Source organism: Sphaerodactylus townsendi, linkage group LG08, assembly GCF_021028975.2.
Source record: "Sphaerodactylus townsendi isolate TG3544 linkage group LG08, MPM_Stown_v2.3, whole genome shotgun sequence".
In the NCBI taxonomy this organism is placed as follows: domain Eukaryota; kingdom Metazoa; phylum Chordata; class Lepidosauria; order Squamata; family Sphaerodactylidae; genus Sphaerodactylus; species Sphaerodactylus townsendi.
Genome location: NC_059432.1, coordinates 46,313,712 through 46,333,123, shown reverse-complemented (window position 1 = coordinate 46,333,123; position 19,412 = coordinate 46,313,712). Strand labels below are relative to the sequence as shown.

General features: G+C 42.7%; 1 protein-coding gene across 2 annotated transcripts in view; it reads left to right on the top strand.

Annotated features, from left to right (window-relative positions):
• The window catches only part of LOC125438237 (phospholysine phosphohistidine inorganic pyrophosphate phosphatase), a 156,346-nt gene that overhangs the window by 31,078 nt on the left and 105,856 nt on the right, over nt 1-19,412 (top strand). For both annotated transcript variants that reach the window (XM_048506515.1, XM_048506514.1), the window contains exons 4-5: nt 4,630-4,693; nt 5,426-5,518. In XM_048506515.1, coding sequence (XP_048362472.1) covers nt 4,630-4,693; nt 5,426-5,518 — 157 coding nt within the window. The remainder of the gene's footprint in view (nt 1-4,629; nt 4,694-5,425; nt 5,519-19,412) is intronic.

Below are 19,412 nucleotides of genomic sequence, written 5' to 3'. Positions count from 1 at the left end.
CTTCCTTTGATATTGCATCCTGGCCCTAATATTCAAAGGTTTACTGAGTCAACTTTGAGCCAGCCTCTGAATGTGGAGGTTCCCTTTAGTCACCTTGGCCATACAGATGCATTTGCTCCCTCCACCCGTGTAAGGGGCACTCACGCTGGCAGAGAGAGCAAAGATGCTGATTTCCAGCTGCCCCACAGCTCCAAGGTGGGCAAACCTGGAAATGGGAGCCTCTGTGGAACTACACTTGATGCCAGCATAAGGGGGGGGGGGGGTTAGGGCATTTCTGGGGATGGAGCTGACTTTAGTAGGTTTCCACTGGTGTTCCAGCCCAGGCGCACCCTTCTCCAAGCCCGCAGACGTACAAAAGTACGGCATAAGTCTGTTTTGATTCTGGGGCGATTTGGGCAGCAGGAGGACTTTCAAATTCCCCTCCTTTCCATGCCACCAAAAGCCCCTTTGGAGGTGCCACAGTACTGCCTTTGCTGCGTGTTCTCTGGCCTCTGGATTGCACTGTAGAACACATTCAGATCAGATAGAGCCCACCTATGTTTACTTGGAAGTAAATCCTGTTAAGTTCAGTGTATCTATTGAATGTGTTTATGATTGTAGCCTGAAATGTTCTTATGTATTAGATTTTGTTTTCTATTTGGTACTTTAAGTAACTTTATTTCTGAATAGCTGGAAGCCTAGACCTGAGTTTTGATAGAGTTACTTCTATGGAGGCAAATGTAATCTACTGTGAATTTACATTGCCTAACTTTAATATAAGGTGGGAAAAAACTAAAGTTAACTTGAATGAAATTAGCCTTTTAAAATATTAGAATATTTATATCTTGTCTTTCCATATGGTTCAAATATTTATATCTTGTCTTTCCACATGGCTCAAAGTGGGTTTAAATCCCAATTTAAAACAGACAGAATAAAACCCCAGATAACCACTCTAGCCCCAAAAGATGCCAGCCGTCTATAACCCTTAAAAAATTATGTCCGAAAAGATGGTCTTGCAGTGTCTCCTGAACATTTTTTATATGGCATCTTCTTGGAAAGCCTTTTCCGCAAAGTGGGATCTACAGTTGTCAGTCCATGGGGTCGGAGTGGTGCCTAGTAGAGATATAGAGTGCATAACAAGTTTGTAAAGTATATACGTCTACATAATGCTGCCTTGCGAACAACAGAGACATAAATTTTTGCCATAAATGCTTGTCTATTGAAGCATTTAGTAGCAGTACCACTGAGCTGCATTTTGCTGTTTCTCATGTGGAGATTTATCTATAAAGTGTGTACATGCATACACATACATGTGTAACTAGTGCTCCAGTTCACTTTGAGAGAAGTCAGAATAATTTCTGCTAAAAGTTTTAATTTGCTGTCTAGAAATCTTGAGCACTGAAGTTATTGGAGCAGAATGCTCTCTTCCTGAAAACAGAGTGATTTACATTTAGCATCTGTTTTGGGCCGAGAGTGGGAATTGGCTTTGTAATTTCTTCTGCCATGCCACTGTCAGAAAATTAAGCTGTTTACGCTAGACTATAGAAGGTTAATGGCTGTTCTAGCAAAGGTCAAGTGGTCATTTTAAAGAGAGGCTGTGCTGAATAATCGAAAATGGCAAAAGGATAAAGCATAAAATCTTATCTGACTGCTCATCCTACACATCTTTTTGTGGTTCTCTGGATCTTTGTCTGGGGACTTTTATTGATACTTAAAAAAAACACTTGGAGGAGATAGCTGTTCTTTTTATTAAAGGGAAAGAAATGTACTGCATAATATCCTGAACATTCCTAAACAAAAGGCCTTTTATAAATCTGTATTGCTAAGCATGGTTGTCTGGACCCAAGCCCTCCTAAAATAAAAACTTCCAACATAACATGATTGGAATTGCTCTGTGGCAAACCTTAAACCACTTAGCAATATTGGATTGGATTCAGTTGAGTGTCCATCATTAGAGCTGCAATATGTATTATGGTGGAAGAATGCCTCTTTTAAAGATGCATACAGGCAGTGTCACTGTCACCTAGTGACCTTAGCCTGCTAAGTACACCTGTCTTCCACCACTGCAGAATAAAAATACATCTATTGCTGCAAAATGAAGACAACTTTAGATAGAGTTCCATGCTTTAACAGACTAGGTCACTTTATTGGGGGCCACTTTTAATTGGTGAGGGGAAATTTTAATTGGTGGGATTGAAAGGTAAGAGCAAGGGCAAATTGGACATTAAGGTTATTGAAGAAAGTCTCTGTGGGCAAATAGCATGGTGACTGTCTCCCAGTCCATAGGGTCCATCTCGTCTGTGCTGACCCTATGTAGGATGAGCCTCTCCCTGGCTGAGCTGTCTCCTCAGCAGTCCTTCACACTGCTAGCTCTTCTTTCTTTTGGGAAATGACCAGGAAGGAGTATGGCCATGGAATGCCATGGCCTTTTTCTTGAGTTGTTTTGTTTTTCCAATCTGCCCTGGTTAAGAGCACATTTGTTCCTTTTTGAGCCCCTTTTGGTTCTGTTATATAATTCTAAATGAGCAGGATGGTGGATCACTGGATGGATGTGTTCCTGCCACAGCGTTCCAGTAAGGAGCCAAGCGGCTGCATTCTGAATCATTTGGAGTTTCCAGGTCAGTCTCAAGGGCAGCCCAGCATACAATGAGTTACAGTACTCTAATCTAGAGGTAACCATTGCGTGGATCTCTAGCTAGCTCCGGGAGTGACAAGTAAGAGGCCATTAGCCTGGCCTCGTATAGATGATCAAATGCCAACCTGGCCACATTTATGTCTTGAGCCCCCATAGCAGGGACGTAGGTAAGGGGGGGTTCTCGGGTTCAACCCCCCCCCCATTGCATGTCTGAAGCTCCCCCCCCACCCCGTTTGTGGATTGGCCAGCAGGGGGCGCAGTTTTTGGCCAGCAGGGGGCGCAGTTTTTAGGCTAATGGCACCAAAATTTCAGGCTATCGTCAGGTGACACTTCTGATGATACCAGCCAAGTTTGGTGAAGTTTCATTCAGGGGTGCCCCCATCCCCCATTGTTTCCAATGGGAGCTAATAGTAGATAGGGCTACCCTTTTCAGGGTCCATATCTTTGGACCTCCTAAATCAAACTTCACTAAACCTAGGTGGTAACATCAGGATAGGCTTCTGCTGATACCACCCAGGTTTGGTGAAGGTTGGTTCAGAGGGTCCAAAGTTACGGACTCCCAAAGGGTGTGCCTCCATCCCCCATTGTTTCCAATGGGAGCTAATAGGAGATGGGGCTACACCTTTGAGAGTCCATAACTTTGGACCCCCTGAACCAAACTTCACCAAACCTGGGTGGTATCATCAGGAGAGTCTCCTAAAGATACCCTGAAAGTTTGGTGCTCCTAGCTTAACTATTGTACCCCTGACAGTAGGCACCCCCCAAATTTCCCCAGATTCTCTTTTTAAATCTACCCCCTTCGGCATGGATTTAAAGTGAGAATCTGAGGTCCCCAGTTCAAATGTTGAAAGTGATGCTGTTTCAGGGTGGGGGAGAATCTACCCCCAAACACTATCACTTTCAATGTTATTTTTACTGGGGACCCCAGATTCTCCCTTTAAAATGGATTTAAAAGGAGAATCTGGGCTCCCTAATTTAAACACCGTTGAAAGTGATGCTGTTTGGGGGTGGATTCCAGCATCACAGCAGCCGCCCATAGTGGGGGGGAGGGTGCGCAAACCTCAGATTTTGCACTGGGCTTCATTTTCCCTAGCTACCCCTCTGCCTGGAGGGGAGAGAGAAGGGACTGCCGGCTGCCAGCTGGGGTGCCCAGCCGATGCGGGGAGCAGGTCACAGGAGTCTGCCATCCCTTGCCTCAGAGAACTGCTTTTTATAAGCACTGAGGCCATGGGCGTGGCTTGGAGAGGCGTGGTCAGACCCCCAGGAGTGGGTGGGGGCGTGACCTCACCCCCAAGCCCCCCCATAAAAAATCTATACCTACGTCACTGCTCCATAGACAAGGAGGTGTCAAGTATCACACCCTAGCTTTTAGCTGAACCCGTCTAAAGCTGGAATGTGATCAGTCTTCGCCAAGTCTCCCTGTCTTGGATGGATTAAATTTCAGCTGGCTCTTCTTCAACCACTTCATCACAGTCTCCAGACAGACGGCCAAAATATCCGGGATAGTGTCCAGCCGGGCACCCATCAACAGGTGCGGCTGGGTGTGATCAGCATATTGTGACATCCCAGCCTGAAATGCCAACCAACTGGCCAAGAAAGCGCATATAGATACTAAACAGTATCAGGGAAAGGTTCACCCCCTTGTGGGATTCCGCACACCAGTGAAAATAACAAAATACTGAAATAGTGTCTTACTGGTTGACTTGTGCATATTCTGTTTGTGACATTTTAATTTATTCCATTTGCCTAGACTTATTTTGGTTTTCATTCTGCTTCCGTCTCTGCATTTTGTTGTCAACTATATTGCTTTTTCATAAGAAAATGAGTATGTCCTTATTTCACATGCGTGGGAAGCTCATGGAGAAACAAGTGATTTCCTAAGCAGTTACATATTCTTGTAAGCCCATTGACTATACTAAGGAGAGCATAACTCTGCCTGTCTTTTAACTGTAAGTTAAATAATTAGGAAAAAGAGTTAATGCTTTTCAATCTAATTTGATTTTTTTTGTTTTTAGGCGCTATTATAAAGAAACTGATGGCTTGAAGCTTGATGTTGGAGTATATATGAAGGCATTGGAGGTATTTTATAATTCAAAGAGAAAATGTTAGTAATGCATGACTATGAACAGGAGATGCATAATTCTCCCCACCCTGCCCTTTTATTTTACCGTTTTCAAATTTCTACAAACCTGGTAGGTCTCCAAAGTTTGTAGAAATAACTTTTCTCTTTACATGACCCCAAGGATGTAGATAAGGGGGAGTTCTTGGGTTCAACCCCTCCATTACCTGTCTGAAGCTCTGCCCCGTTTGTCGGTTTCAGTTGGAAAAATTGGTAAAAATATCCTTTACAGGGGAAAAGACAAAACAGTTTTTTCCTCACTTCCTTTTTTCCTGGGTCTTAACTTCTCTATTCATACATCTATCTTAATTTAAGAGGAAGCATATAGCAAATGAGATGGCATGTACTTGTCTTTGGTTTGGGATTGTGTGACACATGAGTAACATCACTTGCTTGACTTTGGGTGGTGCTCCATGTGAGTAAAGCTATTGTTCTCTTGTTGTTGATAAAAAAGGGCAGTATCTGATGTTTAAATGGCAGTCATGAGTCCAAATTAGCAAATTAAATGGGCGGAAAGCATATAGCACAAAAGTTATGCTTGCTAAGAGGTATAATGAAGAGTGCCTGGACTTTTGGATGGGGCTGCCCATTTTGTTGATCTGTCAATATTTCCATACTTTTTAATGAGGCTTATGTAAACACATTGGACATTTTTTTCTTACTGTAAATGTCAGTTTTGTCCTGTCTCCTAGTATGCCTGTGACATTCAAGCTGAAGTTGTGGGGAAGCCAGCCAAAATGTTTTTCCAGTCAGCTTTAAGAGAAATGGGCGTGGAACCACACCAGGTAAGATTTCTTTTAGAACTTTTTATGAATTGACTCCAGCAATATTCCTAGCAGCCAACTTCAGCAGTGTGGGGGAGGGAGGTGCTCCTGCAAGCAATATATTCTGGTTATTATGAATCACAAAAGCCACAAAATGTTGCAAGACTACCGCTAATTTGTTTGTGAAAAGGAACGTTGTGTGAATTCATGTCCTCTCATTGAGCTTCTCACAGAATTTGACCATTTGTCTCAGCAACTTTTATTAGCAAAAATTGATTCCAAAGAAGCTATGTGGTATAGTGATTAGAGTATTGGACTCAAGTTGACATCTCCACTCAGCTGTGAAGCTCACTTGGTAACTTTGGACCAGTCAGTAACCCCAGATGCAGGGATGATAGAATAAAATAGAAGAGGGGAGAATCACTGTAATATAATTAGGTTCCTTGGAGAAGACGGGATGAAAATATATAATAAGAATTTACAACACAAGCCTGCTAGCTAACAGAAGTGGAATTAACAATAGTTTACTGTTCCTATAATAATAAAGAGTGATCCAGGATAAACCAGTGAACTATTCATTGACCAAACTTGCATGAGAGGACTTTGACTAAATTTATAACTTGGCCACAAATTTTGTCAATTGCAGTGTTGCCCATTTATCTCTATGTGCAAGTAATATTAGCAGTTTATTTTGGTCTGACCTCACCAAGCATCATGATAAAATACTCCCAAGATATCTTCCATGGTCTACTGAAAATTTTGTGTGCAAAGAATCACATGAGCCAGATCGTCAATGATCCTATGGTTGCAAGAGCAGACTTGCTCATTATATGGGGTCTCATTATAACAACCTCTTATTGTTGCCAGTTGTAAATTATACAGACATGTCTTAGTAAATGCCTTTCTATACTAAAAATTTGATAAGTCAGTAAAATAGCACAGAAGAGTTAAATGGATGGGGTAATGCTTATAAAGAGCGTCAGTTCTCACAGTATATGATAATCCAATATCCACTTAGACACTTCTATCCAGCAATCTAAGTTTTATTGAATATTTAGTAGCAAAGAAACCAAGCTCCAAAGAGGAATCAGATTGTCTGAAGATGCCAGCCACAGATGCAGGCGAAATGTCAGGAGAGAATGCTGATAGAACACGGCCATACAGGCTGGAAACCACACAGCACCCCAGGAATCAGATTTCCCTTCATGGTTTATTTACTTTATTTGAGGGCCAGTTTTATTTCATATATTCAAGTCACCCATATGTAATGTTTACCTTATTAATATTTTATTTTCTGTTAAATAAACCTTTATTGTTTGTCTCCATCTGTGTCTTGTCTGTCAAGTCAAATATCAAAGAAAATATAATCTTTATTTTCCTCACAAATGAGCACAGCCTTGATTTAGCAGGTTTCCAAACAAGAGACCTTTAAGGAGAACGTTGCTTACACACTACCATCCTTTTAGATAAAGCTTGTGTGCCACATTTTTATTTGATTGTGGGTATTTAGGGTTTAATAAATCCATAGGAGTGGTCAGAATGGGGGGGGGGGGGCAGAATATTATTTAGTCCAGAAAGCAGTTGCCTCAGAGACTTTCTTCTTCTCTCTCTCACCCCATAGCCGCCATACCACGCTTGTTACTTTTCTTATAAACTGAACGGAGCAGCAGGACTGCAAGGACAGGTCACTTAGTGGTGGAGAAAATTCTTCTTTAGCACAGACTCTGTTTCCTACTCTTTGTCACATGACTATGATGTTTTATGCCCTTGTGCCACGCACTTGGAGTTGACTGGATACTGCCATATAGTTAAGAGGGTTCTGTGCCTGAAAAGGTGTGATATTAAGTTAGCAGTTTTTCTGTGTAGAGTTAAAACGTGTCCAACATTTTATTTCAGCTACCACATCTGTGATGTTGGCCTGACATCACAATATTTGCCTAGGTAAGGGATCCTTGACATTATAACGCTGCATGTGCAGTCAAGGCAACCACATTTACATGTGACTCATGCATTCAGTGCTAAATGAAGTTCTTAGTTCTTGCTTCATGTTTAAATCAAACTCCATCAAGATCAACGCAGCACAAAATGGGAAAATAAACTCATAAGATGCCATATACCCCCTTAGTGTGATATTGTTGGTATGATGCGACACCTATGACAGGGTCAACACTGATACTGTAACTCTGCAGAACAGCCTCATAGTCAGGGGTAGTTCCTAGAACATCTGACTCTCAGATGTTCAGGAACTGCTCATAGTGAACATCACATGAGTCAGTTGCACGAGAGCATAGATTGTGTATACAACTCCCAGGCTGAGATTGATGCCAGATGCATAAATATAATTACATCTCATAGTTGAAAATGGAAATTGTGTCCTCTATACAATCTTCCATTATTTAAAAGTCCAGTGATAAAAAGAGCATGCTAAAATGCTATCTCAGTTTAGTAGTGTTCTCATGACATCATCCTGGCTTGCAAAATGTAAGAAGCACTGATGTGGACAGAGGAAAAGCCTGCCAAGTAAACAGGAGATGAGGCTCTTAAAAACTTGATGATTTCCAGTTTCATATATGTCAGCAGTGCAAAGCTGGGATAAGGAATTCTTTCCTCTAAAGCAGGGTCTCAGCCTTATTTACATCTGCGCTGAGAAGGAAATATTGATGACTATGGATTCACAAGACTAAATCTTAAAATTGCTGCACTCAGTAATAAAAAGACTTCGCACAGTACAAGCAAGTGCTCCTTTGAATATTTTACTGCCTTTGTACACTATATTTCATTAATCTACATCACTGTGAAGCTTTAATTTTTTTCAGCTCTAAAATCAATTGAGTTCTTGAGCATCCATACAAAGACTTAGCCAGTTACATAGTCCTTTACAGTTTTCAGCTTTTGTCAAATTACACAGAAGTAAGGCAGAAATACAGGAGATCCTGGCTTTACTAGTGTAAAGTCAGATATCTTTGACAGAGATTTTCTCCTGGAAGATATAAGAGATAGGAATTACAAGATAATAATTCTGTCCAGTGGTTGGAGTGGTAAAACAGGAGCAGCATGTTGTGTCTTGGAATCTAGAAATGATTTGATGACCCCAAATTTCATGCTTTGTTTGGTTTGCCGTATTATGGAATACAGGCACTAAGATGACCAAGTAAGTCATGCAGTCCAAGATGCTTGTGGGTGATGATCCTTTTGGGCAGATTAGAAGTATTGGGTTTACCCTCATTTTAGTTATATCGAACTTTGGAAAGGTAAAATTTTACCTTCGGTATATAATCTCAACAGTTTTATATCATAATGAGTGGGAACCCACAAGAATTTGCTGGAGGCATTTCTCCTTTCCTACTCTTTACCTTCTCTGAAAGCCCCAATAGCATCTCCCCTTTTCCTGCTTCCTTCTCTCCTTCCCACCCACCAACTAACCTACCTTTATTTGCAACTTTCCCTCTTCCCCTCCCCCAACAGCCTCTGCATGAGAAAACTATGGCCCAGTTGTGTGGTGCCAACCACTGGGGCCAAGCCTGTTTGCATAGTAGGGAATCCTCAAGGACTTGTATCTCCATTACTGCACTATTTCCTCTCTCCTCCTGCTTGACAACCCCTATATCCCCTCTCCTTTCCCTGCCTCATTCTGTCCTTCTCAGCCATTCATCAATCTACTATCCGATTCCCTTTTTATCTATATTTATTATGTACTAGCGGGGCCCGGCCACGCGTTGCTGTGGCTTATTGTGGTGAAATGGGAAAGGAACAGTAGCAGCAAATCAATTGCAGAGGCCAGCAGTACGTGCTCATGCAAACACGCAGCCTGATTCAGTGCGATATCATTGATGTGTGTGCCCGCATTCCTGTGGGGGGGGGGATGGAAAGGCACCCCTCCCACACATCTAGGCTGGCTGGTCATGATCCTTTACCTGGGAGTAAGTTTGGTTGGTGACAATGGGTGTTGCTTCTGAGGAAACCCTCTGAGGGGCGTGAGGCAGCCATTCAAAGTATGTCACGGTTGCTGTACCGAGCTTACTCCTGAGTAATGCGTGCCTGGTTTTCTTAATTGTAACCGCAGTATTCAGGGAATCTAGGGTGCCTAGCCCCTCCCTCCCATCCCTTGCATGTCACCCCTCACTCTCTTCTCTCCCTCACTTCTCTTCCCTTGCATGCCACCCCTCCCCTCTCCCTCCCTTCCCTTTCCCTCCGCTAGGGTGGGTGGGTCATATCAAGATGCTGGGCCCCCTGCCTCCCCTCCCTTGCATGCCACCCCTCACTCTCTCCCCTCTCTCATTTCTCTTCCCTTGCATGCCACCCCTCCCTCTCCCTCCCCTCTCCCTCGTGTGTATGTGTGTGTATGTGTTTCACTTCCACTCGAGTTATTGCCTATGTACTGTTTCCACTGCTTATCTCTGGCCATCTGAGTGAACATTATAAGCTGCACAAATATTCTAAGGGTGACAGTTACACACAGGCAGCTGCATGTCCTTCACCATGGAGTGCCAGGAAAAAGGCATTTTACCTGGGCCAGGTGTGAAATTTCAGGTATGTGAACACCTAAAAACACTCTCACCTGGCTGACTATAGCGGCTGGGAATTTTCCAGAGGAATTGACCCAGCAGTTACTGAGTTATACTACCACTAACAAATACACGGTTAGCTTTATATATATATATATATATATATATATATATATATATATATATATATATATATATATATATATATATATATATATATATATATATATATAGATATATATATATATATATATATATATATATATATATATATATATATATATATATTTACAATCCTTAATCTTAATTCCAGATCATTACCTATTAACCTCTCTTTGCTTGTGTTCTGAAGCAATGCCCTTCTCCATATTTATCTGCCCTATGATTCTCCCTCAAGTTCCTTTTCATTTATCAACTTTATTAACGTAAGAAAAGCCCAAAAGTCACAGGAAACAAAATGAGGCGAGAGAACAAATCGGTATGTGAACATCTAAAAACACTCTCACCTGGCTGACTATAATGGCTGGGAATTTTCAGAGGAATTGGCCCAGCAGTTACTGAGTTATACTACCATTAACAAAAACACTGTTACCTTTTTATATATATATAGATTTACATCAGTTATACTCCACATTTCTCCACAGTGGGGACCAAAGCAGCTTACACAATTCTCTTCCTTTTTATCCTCACCTGTGAGCTAAGTTAGGCTGAAAATATGTGGCTGTCCCCAATGAGCTCAATGAACTTCCACAGAAAGACGTGAATTAAAACTTGGGTCCTCCCAGAGTCTATTCTGAAACTCTGTTAAACCATACTGGCTTTCATACTGGCTGTCGCTGAACAGTAACCAGGCCTAGTCATGCAAACTGAGTAGTATCAAGTCACACAGTGGTTGCTACCAGCCCTATAGTTGCCAATCTCCAGGTGGGACCTGACAATCTCCTGGAATTTAAATTGCAGATGCTCATGACAGAAGCTGTTTCCGCACGGGCGGAATACAGTGTCCCAGGGATGCTAAAAACAGCATGGCTTCGCAACCCCTGAGCAGCGCGAAGCCACTGTTTCCGAACCTCACTCCCTGAGCGAGCTTTTTCAGAAACAGCGGCTTCCAACCGCTGCCATGCGAACGGCAGCAGCTGGAAGGCGCCATTCCCCCCTTTCCCGAGCGCCTTACCATCCCTCCGACCTTCCATCGCGTTGCCCAGGCCAGGGGACACGCCCCCCCTGCCCTGCGATTCCAGAGCTGTCGTGCAGGGCAGGGGGGCATGTCCCCTGGCGACTCACCGGAAGGTCGGAGGGACAGTAAGGCATTCGGGGGCGGCGCAGCCTCTGTGCAGGCTGCGCTGTCATCCCTGCTCCTACCGGGACCGTCCGTGCAAATGGTCCCGGGGGGGTGCGTCCGCGTCGTTTACGCCAATGCACCCCCGCAGCGTGGCCGTGTGGAAATGGCCAGAGACTCTCGCATAGAAAATGGCTGCTTTAAAAACAGAACTGGGTGGTATTATACCCCAATGAAGCTCCTCCCCTCCCCACATTCCATCACAAAATCTCCAGGAATTTCCCATCCTGGAGCTGGCAACTCTAGCCAGGCCTGGCCCCGATGAGTTCTCCCTCCAGGGCCAAAACTACCTTGGAAAGAACTAAGCCCCTTTCCTGCCTTTTACTCACAGAAAATCTGTGGTCACCTAGCAATGGCCATGGAGAGATTCTGTTTCTTAAAGCTACTAGCACTCGTTTTATAGTGTTTTTTACAAAATTTTCTCAATGTATTTTTTTTAGATTTTCAGATTTTTGTACAAAAAAACTTTTTTCTCCTTACAACATCCTTGTGAGCTACGGTAGGCCAAAAGTATGTGACCAGCCCAAATCACTCTGCAAGCTTCTACAGCAAGATAGGGATTTGAGCCTGGGTCTCCCAGATTCTATTCTGAAGCTCCAACTGCTGCATCACATTGACTTTCATAGGGTAGCTGTTGTTGAAGAGTAGCAGACTATCAGGCCTAGTTGAGCCATACAAGTCAGATGGTTACCCAGTGGTGGCTGTCAGGCCTGGCCCCAACAAGTCTTCCTTCAAAGGCCAAAGCAGGTCTGGAAAAGGCCCTGCTCCTTCCCTCTGCCTTTACTGGCAGGATCAAGCCTGGAAACTGGTTGCCAGCAATGGCAATTGAGGGAATCCATTTCTTAAAGATACAGGAGCTCCATTGATCATTTGGGGTTTTTTAATCTCCAAATGTATTATTTTTTAAGTTTCAGATTTTTCTGTAACGTGGGGCATTTTTCAGGTTTTAGAAAGATTTGCCTTGCCTGGTTACAGTTCCAGTCACTGGATTAAAGTATTCTCACATTTGGATGACTTGGTTATTAGCATATAGATGATGATATAATGATAAATTGAGACACATGAGTAGCTTCTGTGCCCATTTCCTGTTCATCATCACCCATAGTTTTCCATTCCTGTGCAGACTCATGTACGGCACATAACTCATGTGCACATACATTACTTGAATAACCCATTCATGTAATATCCTTATACATGTTCTGCTTTTATAAAGAAGCAGTCTTACATCAGACCAGCACTGGGATACAGCTTTCTGCTTCCTTTTCTTTCACAGTCTTTCCCATCAACAATATATAACTTCATCTGTCTCTGGGTCCTAAGAAATGACAGTGTTCTTCAGTTCTGAATAGATGAAATGGTCATAAACTTGACATAACATCTTCAAAATATTGGAGCCAAAGGCATACTGATAGCTGTGAAGGTTACAAAGGCAGCCTGTATTTATTTCAGGTTTTTCTTATTTGTTGAATTTATCTGGACTGGAGGTGAGTGGCAAATTGAGAATGTCACTCTTTTTGCAAATAAAGTTTTTTTGTTTTTCTTTTGATACCTCATTTGTTTCTCTGACCCTAATGTGCCATAATATTAACCAAAAGCCGTTTTTGCCTTTGGAGGTTGCGATATAAGTGATAAGCAAAAAAGGAGGTTATTGGACTAACTGTAAAAAATATTTCCTTTAGGATTTTTTTAATCTGACTATATTTAGGTACCAAAAAGGAGTTTCTTGCATTAAGTTTAGTTTGACTATCTCTTAATTTTCACCTCATTATTCTCAATTTTGCTGAAAATAATACTCTGTGGTATGTTTTCCTCCCTAATTTGTAGACATTTATCCTGATCTTTTATCACAGTTATCTCTCAGCTAAGCTGTATGTTTCACTTTTTGTAATCTTCCTTCTTAAATCAATCCCTCAGCATTCTTAACTATTTTTACCCCTCTTCTTCAAGCTCCTTCCAATTTGTTGCAATCTTTCTAGTAATGAGATGGCCAGAATTGAACACGCCATTCCACTTGTACTAATCCACTAATCCCAACTTGAAGGGCTAGGTGAACTAAAAAACCCATTTCAGAAAAATGCATTTAGCAAAAATGTGGGCAAGTTTTTGTGTGAAGAGCTCAGTGGACTCAGAGCTTGATCGCTTCAAAAATAAACAATAAAGGAACTACATCAGCAAACAAGTATTTGGACTCAGCAAGGGCTTAAAGGGTAGAATAAAACAGAGGTCCAGTGGCACCTTAATGACAACTTTTATTCCAACCTGAGCTGAAATAAAAGGTAACACAAGAGAAATTGTTGTTGGTGCCATTTTGGTGAGATGGCTCTTCTTTGCTTTATTTCATAATGCTGCAGTGCTAGGCAATGTATGTTTCTGTCTCTGCAGTTGCTGGTTGCTTGAAATGAACAGCAGTTCTGCCAAATAGATCTTGTATCTATTGGTCTTACTGGAATGTATGTATATTTTGCCCCAAGAAATAAGATGGCAAATACATAAAATATTAATTAATAAATAATAACGAATGCATCATCATATTCTTGTGTTAATAATCATGCTTGTAAACCCCGCTTTCTAACACCATGAACATGCACACCCTCAGAAAAGTTCAGACTATTTTACCATAGACAAGCTTCTTTTCTTGCATTTTGATTCCCCAGGGGAAAAATGGTAGCCTTTTCTTGATCCTTGAACTGCTGCAGCCAGCAATTGCCTTCCTTCCGCCCATACCCAACAAAACAACTTGGTCATGTAGTTTAAGTTGTTTCAATAGCTTGTCATGTATCCTACCCCTTTTTATTGCACAACATCCCTACAACACACTTTTCTGAGAGAGCTCAATCTACCTTACAAAAATTAAAATCATACCACAAAAAATGTAAAAGAATGCAATCCAAAAATAAAACAGGGCACTTATTTATCCTGTGTTATCCTGGTTCTCTCTCTGTTGCATAGGGCCCACATACTTGTGAAATCAAAATGCTGATTCCTTTCAGGTAAATTTCCAGGCAAGCACTAGGATCCTGTCCAGCTTCACAGGGCTGTGTTAGAGAAAATGAGCAAGGACAACCATTTCTGCTGCCCTGGGTTGCTCAGAAGAAGAGTGGGGTAAAAATGTAATCAGTTGGTGGTAGCTATAGAAAATTGTATGCATCTTGTCAGATACTTAATTGTGTAACATAATTATTATCCCATCTTGGGTGAATTATATTCTAATCTTTTAACATGAGAGGGGGGATTCTAGCTCTGTTTACAAGTAACGTGAATACACGTACAGTTGTGTACAGTGTATACTTCATCTTTGTATGTGCATTATTTCCTCATGTTACCATCAATGTGTATACAGGTGAACATGTAATACAACCTCCACAGTTATCCAGGCAGTGGTTCCTGGTTTCATTCATAAAGTGAGTGCATGTTGGCTCTTTAAAAACAATTGTACACATATACAGACAAGATGTTCATGTGTTCACTGTAACATGTGGCCAGACTAGTGAGTATGGTGGCAGTATACTAGTATGTGTGCTTCCTGAAAAACATGCACTTGCACAAGATATAATATATAAAAAGCATTAACACAGTAAATGTATCATCGCTAGTCAGTAAATTAGAATAAAACATGTTTTGAGCATGTGCTTTCCTACACAGAGCTTAGCTGGCACAGATCTTAGCTGCTAAAGTATCCCCAAGAAGTAGACGGAGAGTTGGCAGCCATTATCACTGCCACACTTGACAAATGACTGTCAGTTTCGTTTCATATATTTAGCTGTCCATTTATATCTAAGTGAAGAGTCTTGAGTATGTCAGTCTGTACCTGGGATGATAAAATAAGGGCTAGTGTGTGTCTCATAAAAATGTTTGGACTCGTTTCCACATTTCACTTAAACATAAAATTAATAGCTCATTAAATCACTCTCAACCACCATCTGTTCTTTATAAAAATGCACTGCAGTTTTTGGGTACCTTCATTTTACCACTGCAAGTTTCAAATGGCTTCCCTGTGATAGAGCTAGACAGGGGCTAAGTTTGAATTTTTTTTTAACTTGCTTTAATCAATAAAGTTATCACCAGTCATTTCCCTTGATAACCACTTTGTAAAGAGAACCTGACTTTGCTTGCTACAGATGAGATGTTTTCAACCTGCTCTTGGAATGGAAGGTACTCCCTAAAGTCCAATTTTCATTTTAACCTTTCCCCAATAGTCCAGAAAAAAACAGATTGCTGGTATTACTTTAATAGATAGAAAATTTAAACCTCTTAGAAGTAACCAGCCCCTTCTTATGACACAGTAATATGACAAAGAATAACACATCTCTAAAGGTTACTGAAATAGCCTAATTCATATGTTTTAAAGCTGTTGTAACAGTGGGTGATTTTTATTGCATTACGATAAAACCTAAATAATGTTAAGGTTCCAGTAGTTTAATGCCATCATAAAAAGGTCTATCTGTAGCAAATTGTCCTGTTCTAATGGGAGTTACAATGGGTCACACCAGAGTGCATAAACTACCAGTAGTTGCAAATTCCTGCTTTTGATGGTACCCGATATATGGTGAAACGGGGCATGGGAATGCATTCCTTTCACTGGTGGATACATAAGAGAAATTTTCTCAATGTCATTTTATTTCACTGAAGGGTATAATAATGTAATTTGCCCAGTCAGAGTCCTCTGCAGAAATAATCCACGTTTGTAGCTTTTTGAATCCTGGTAGTATGAATAATAGTGTGTAAGAACACTGAACCCAGATCACTAGCATGGAAGTTTAATTTATCCAGGATGAGCAATTTGTCCAGGAAGGTTCTGCACCGTAGTCCCCTTGTTCAGTGAGTTGCCTGCTTCCAGCTTTATTTCTCACAATGGATGTCTAGTACATTGTTACCTTTTGGTATCTTAGAAGGCATTTGAAACGATAGTTAATATTTTTAAAGTAAGAAAACACAAGATCTGCTGCATTATGACTAGTAAGGGCAGAATTTATCTAGTGAGAAGAGTGTTAGACTCTGGGCTTTTCCCCACTTACCTTAAGCCCCGCGCTACTTGAGGAGAGTAGCACGGGGTCCCCCGGCACTCCCCACGAGAGGGGCAGCGACAGCGCAGCCCCCCCGGCGCTGCTGCTGTTGCGCCCCCTCAGCGCGCGGCATCCCTGGCGCTCTTGCAAAGGGCGCCTTTTGATGACCCCGCGCAGAGCGCGCGGTCGTGGGGACGCCGGGGCACGCGCCAGGGATGGCGCGCGCTGAGAACAGGGCGCGGCATGGGGGGGTAGGGGAGAGTGGGGAAAGGCCCTTTGTCATAGGTTGAAGTTGTAATATAGTTCAGAAGTTTTGATGGAATTACAATTTCTTAACTGTCTGGCAGGGTAACAGGACCCTAACCTGCAAGGCTAATGTACCTTGACTGAGACAACTATACACAGTTGGCAGCTGCAGCAGCCAGGCCAGGACATGGCCAGAATAGGCAGGGTGTGGCTGCAAAATCTAGGCTCAGTAATGGACCTTGGCAGCCTAATAGAGCCAGTATAACCTTAAGCCCTGCCTGGGAAAAGGAGCAACTTGGGAAACAGTTGAAGAGACACTTCTGGTTGGGTGAAAAGATTGAGAAGTAAGCCAGGGAGGAACTAGAAGTGTGGCCTATTTAAGGAGGTTGACACCAGGTCAGGGAAGATGAAGTATCCCTGCTCAGGCAGCGTGGAAGAGCAGAGGCTACAGAAAGGCATAGAAACAAGGTGGTGCAGCCCCCTCCCCTCTCCATTCTGGAGGCTTGCAGGTTCTCCGCTGCAGGGAAGCTCTCAGCAGAGCAGGGGCCACTGAGGGAGTGTCACCATCTCTGTCAGATGAACATATAATTCATCTGCATTTGCAGAAGCCCACTGGGTGACCTTGGGCCTGTCACAGTTCTCTCAGAACTCTCTCAGCTCATGCAGAGGCAGGCAATGACAAACCACCTTTGAATGTCTCTTGCCTTGAAAACCCCACTGGAGGTTGCTGTGACTTGACTGCACTCTCTGTCACTACAGATGAGTTCCAGAGCAAAAGATGATTGAGGGCAGTGATTTTTCCTAACTACCTGTCTTTTGATTCCTGTGAATATTGATATGCTTGCTTGTTTTAGACAAAAATCCACTCTACATTTGTACTGGTATGAAGTCTTAAAAGTATCTCCATTTGTAACATAATCTATAGTTCCGTTCTTAGCTATCAAGCTCAGTGAGTGACTTGCCAAGTTATGCTTTCCCAGTCTATTTGTTCAATAGTTGTGAGACTGCTATGTGAGTGAGAAAAATCTGGAATATGGAAAAATAAGTATCTGGTACCACAATCCTTGATTGCTTCCTCCAGAGAAATAGAAAGAGCAATCATCCACATTTTGCCAAAGGAAAGAGCAGCACAGAGAGACACCTGCTCCAGTTCTTTTCCTTCCTGGGTCAGGGAGAGCAGTGTTGAGAGTGGGCTCTACAAGCTTTACCTCTCTTTTCCTTTAATTTATGTCTTTATTGTTCTTTATGACCTTATCTCTGATTCCTTCTTTCTTTCCTTCTCTTGCCCTCACTCTACTCACTCTTTCCACCCTGCCCCCTTTCTTCATTACGGTGGAGGAAACTTTGGAGCAGAGAGAACTCCTTTCCCGCGCCTTTTGGAAATGGTAGGAAAATGGCTTTGTGGGTGGCTTACTCTTGCCAAACAAGATAGCATCCCCATTTATACTGAACACTCCACTTCCCACTCAAACCTTCTCACACTGCCCAGGAACCATTCCAGATAACTCATTGGTAGACGGCACCCAGGATGACCACGGAGGGTGAAAAAGACACCTCTCCGTGGACCAACAGAGCCTTTGGAGATGTCTCAGAAGCGCCTGGGGATGCACATTGCCTGCTTGCTTCTGCTCTCAAGCCTCAGTGTAGGGCAGCCTGAAGACAGGAATGCACCTGACCTTCATAATGGTCCAGATTCAGTGGGTCTGCTCATGAGTAACCCCCTGCCAGTGATCCCTCACTCCCAATTTGCTGATCTGGGTGATTATATTAACAGATCCCTGCAGCAGCAAGGCTCTGGACTCAGGCAGGAGATGTTATCCCTGATTCAAGAGGGAGGCAATGCCAGGGCAACAGCCAGCCCTACCCCATCCTCCTCATTCCCCCATCACAATCCTGATTGCAACCAGGCTGTGCCATGGCTCACTAAAGGCAACCCTCAAGCAAGGACGGCGGGGGGGGGGGGGTTATGAGTCAGCCCAAAGAACCGCTCAGTGGGATCAGGAATCCCTTTCTCATATTAAGGAAGAGGATGGAGAAGAGGATGAGCTTATCTCTTGATGAAGAGACCACACCACTCAATGTCTCTAGCCAATCGCCCAGATTTTTTAAACAAAAGACAACAGAGGCTACAACGCATGACAGTTAGACAAGAATCACAAAGACAGGAATCCACCTCTAACAACCAATCATGACTATACCGATCTCCTGTGGGGGTGCCAACTGTGTTTTCAGGACACATGGAAGCAACATAAGAAGGATGTGTGTGCCTTGAAGGTTGTCTTCAGGGGATACTTTGTTGAATTTTCTTCCCACCTTCCTCCATGTCATCCATAATCCCCAGTCCCAAAATGCAGGGAGAAGCTCCTGAGGACATAGACGACAATACTGCATCTGCTCCAAATCAGGCAATTGAACCTGTCCCTACCCACAAAAGGAGCCAAGGGGTGGATTCAATATTTTTACAGTCCCCAAGAGAAACAGGGACTGGATATTGTATATTGTACCTGAAGTTCTTAAACAAGTTCATCACATTGTGCCATTTTCAAATGAAAACTCTCAGTCCGTGAAAGGGGCTCTTCAACTAGGAGACTTCCTAACCTCCCTGGACCTCCAGAAGGCTTAATTGCAGGTACCCATTTTACTAGCATTCCAAAGGTTCCTGCGATTCATCCACAGCCAAGACCACTACCAATTCAGGGTCCTCCCCAAGAGTATTCTCTAAATTCTTGCTCTCTCTGAGAAAGCAAAGGGAGATGGGGGTACATATCCACCCCTATCTGGACAACCTCTTGATCAGGAAGAGAACGATCAGGGACACTCAC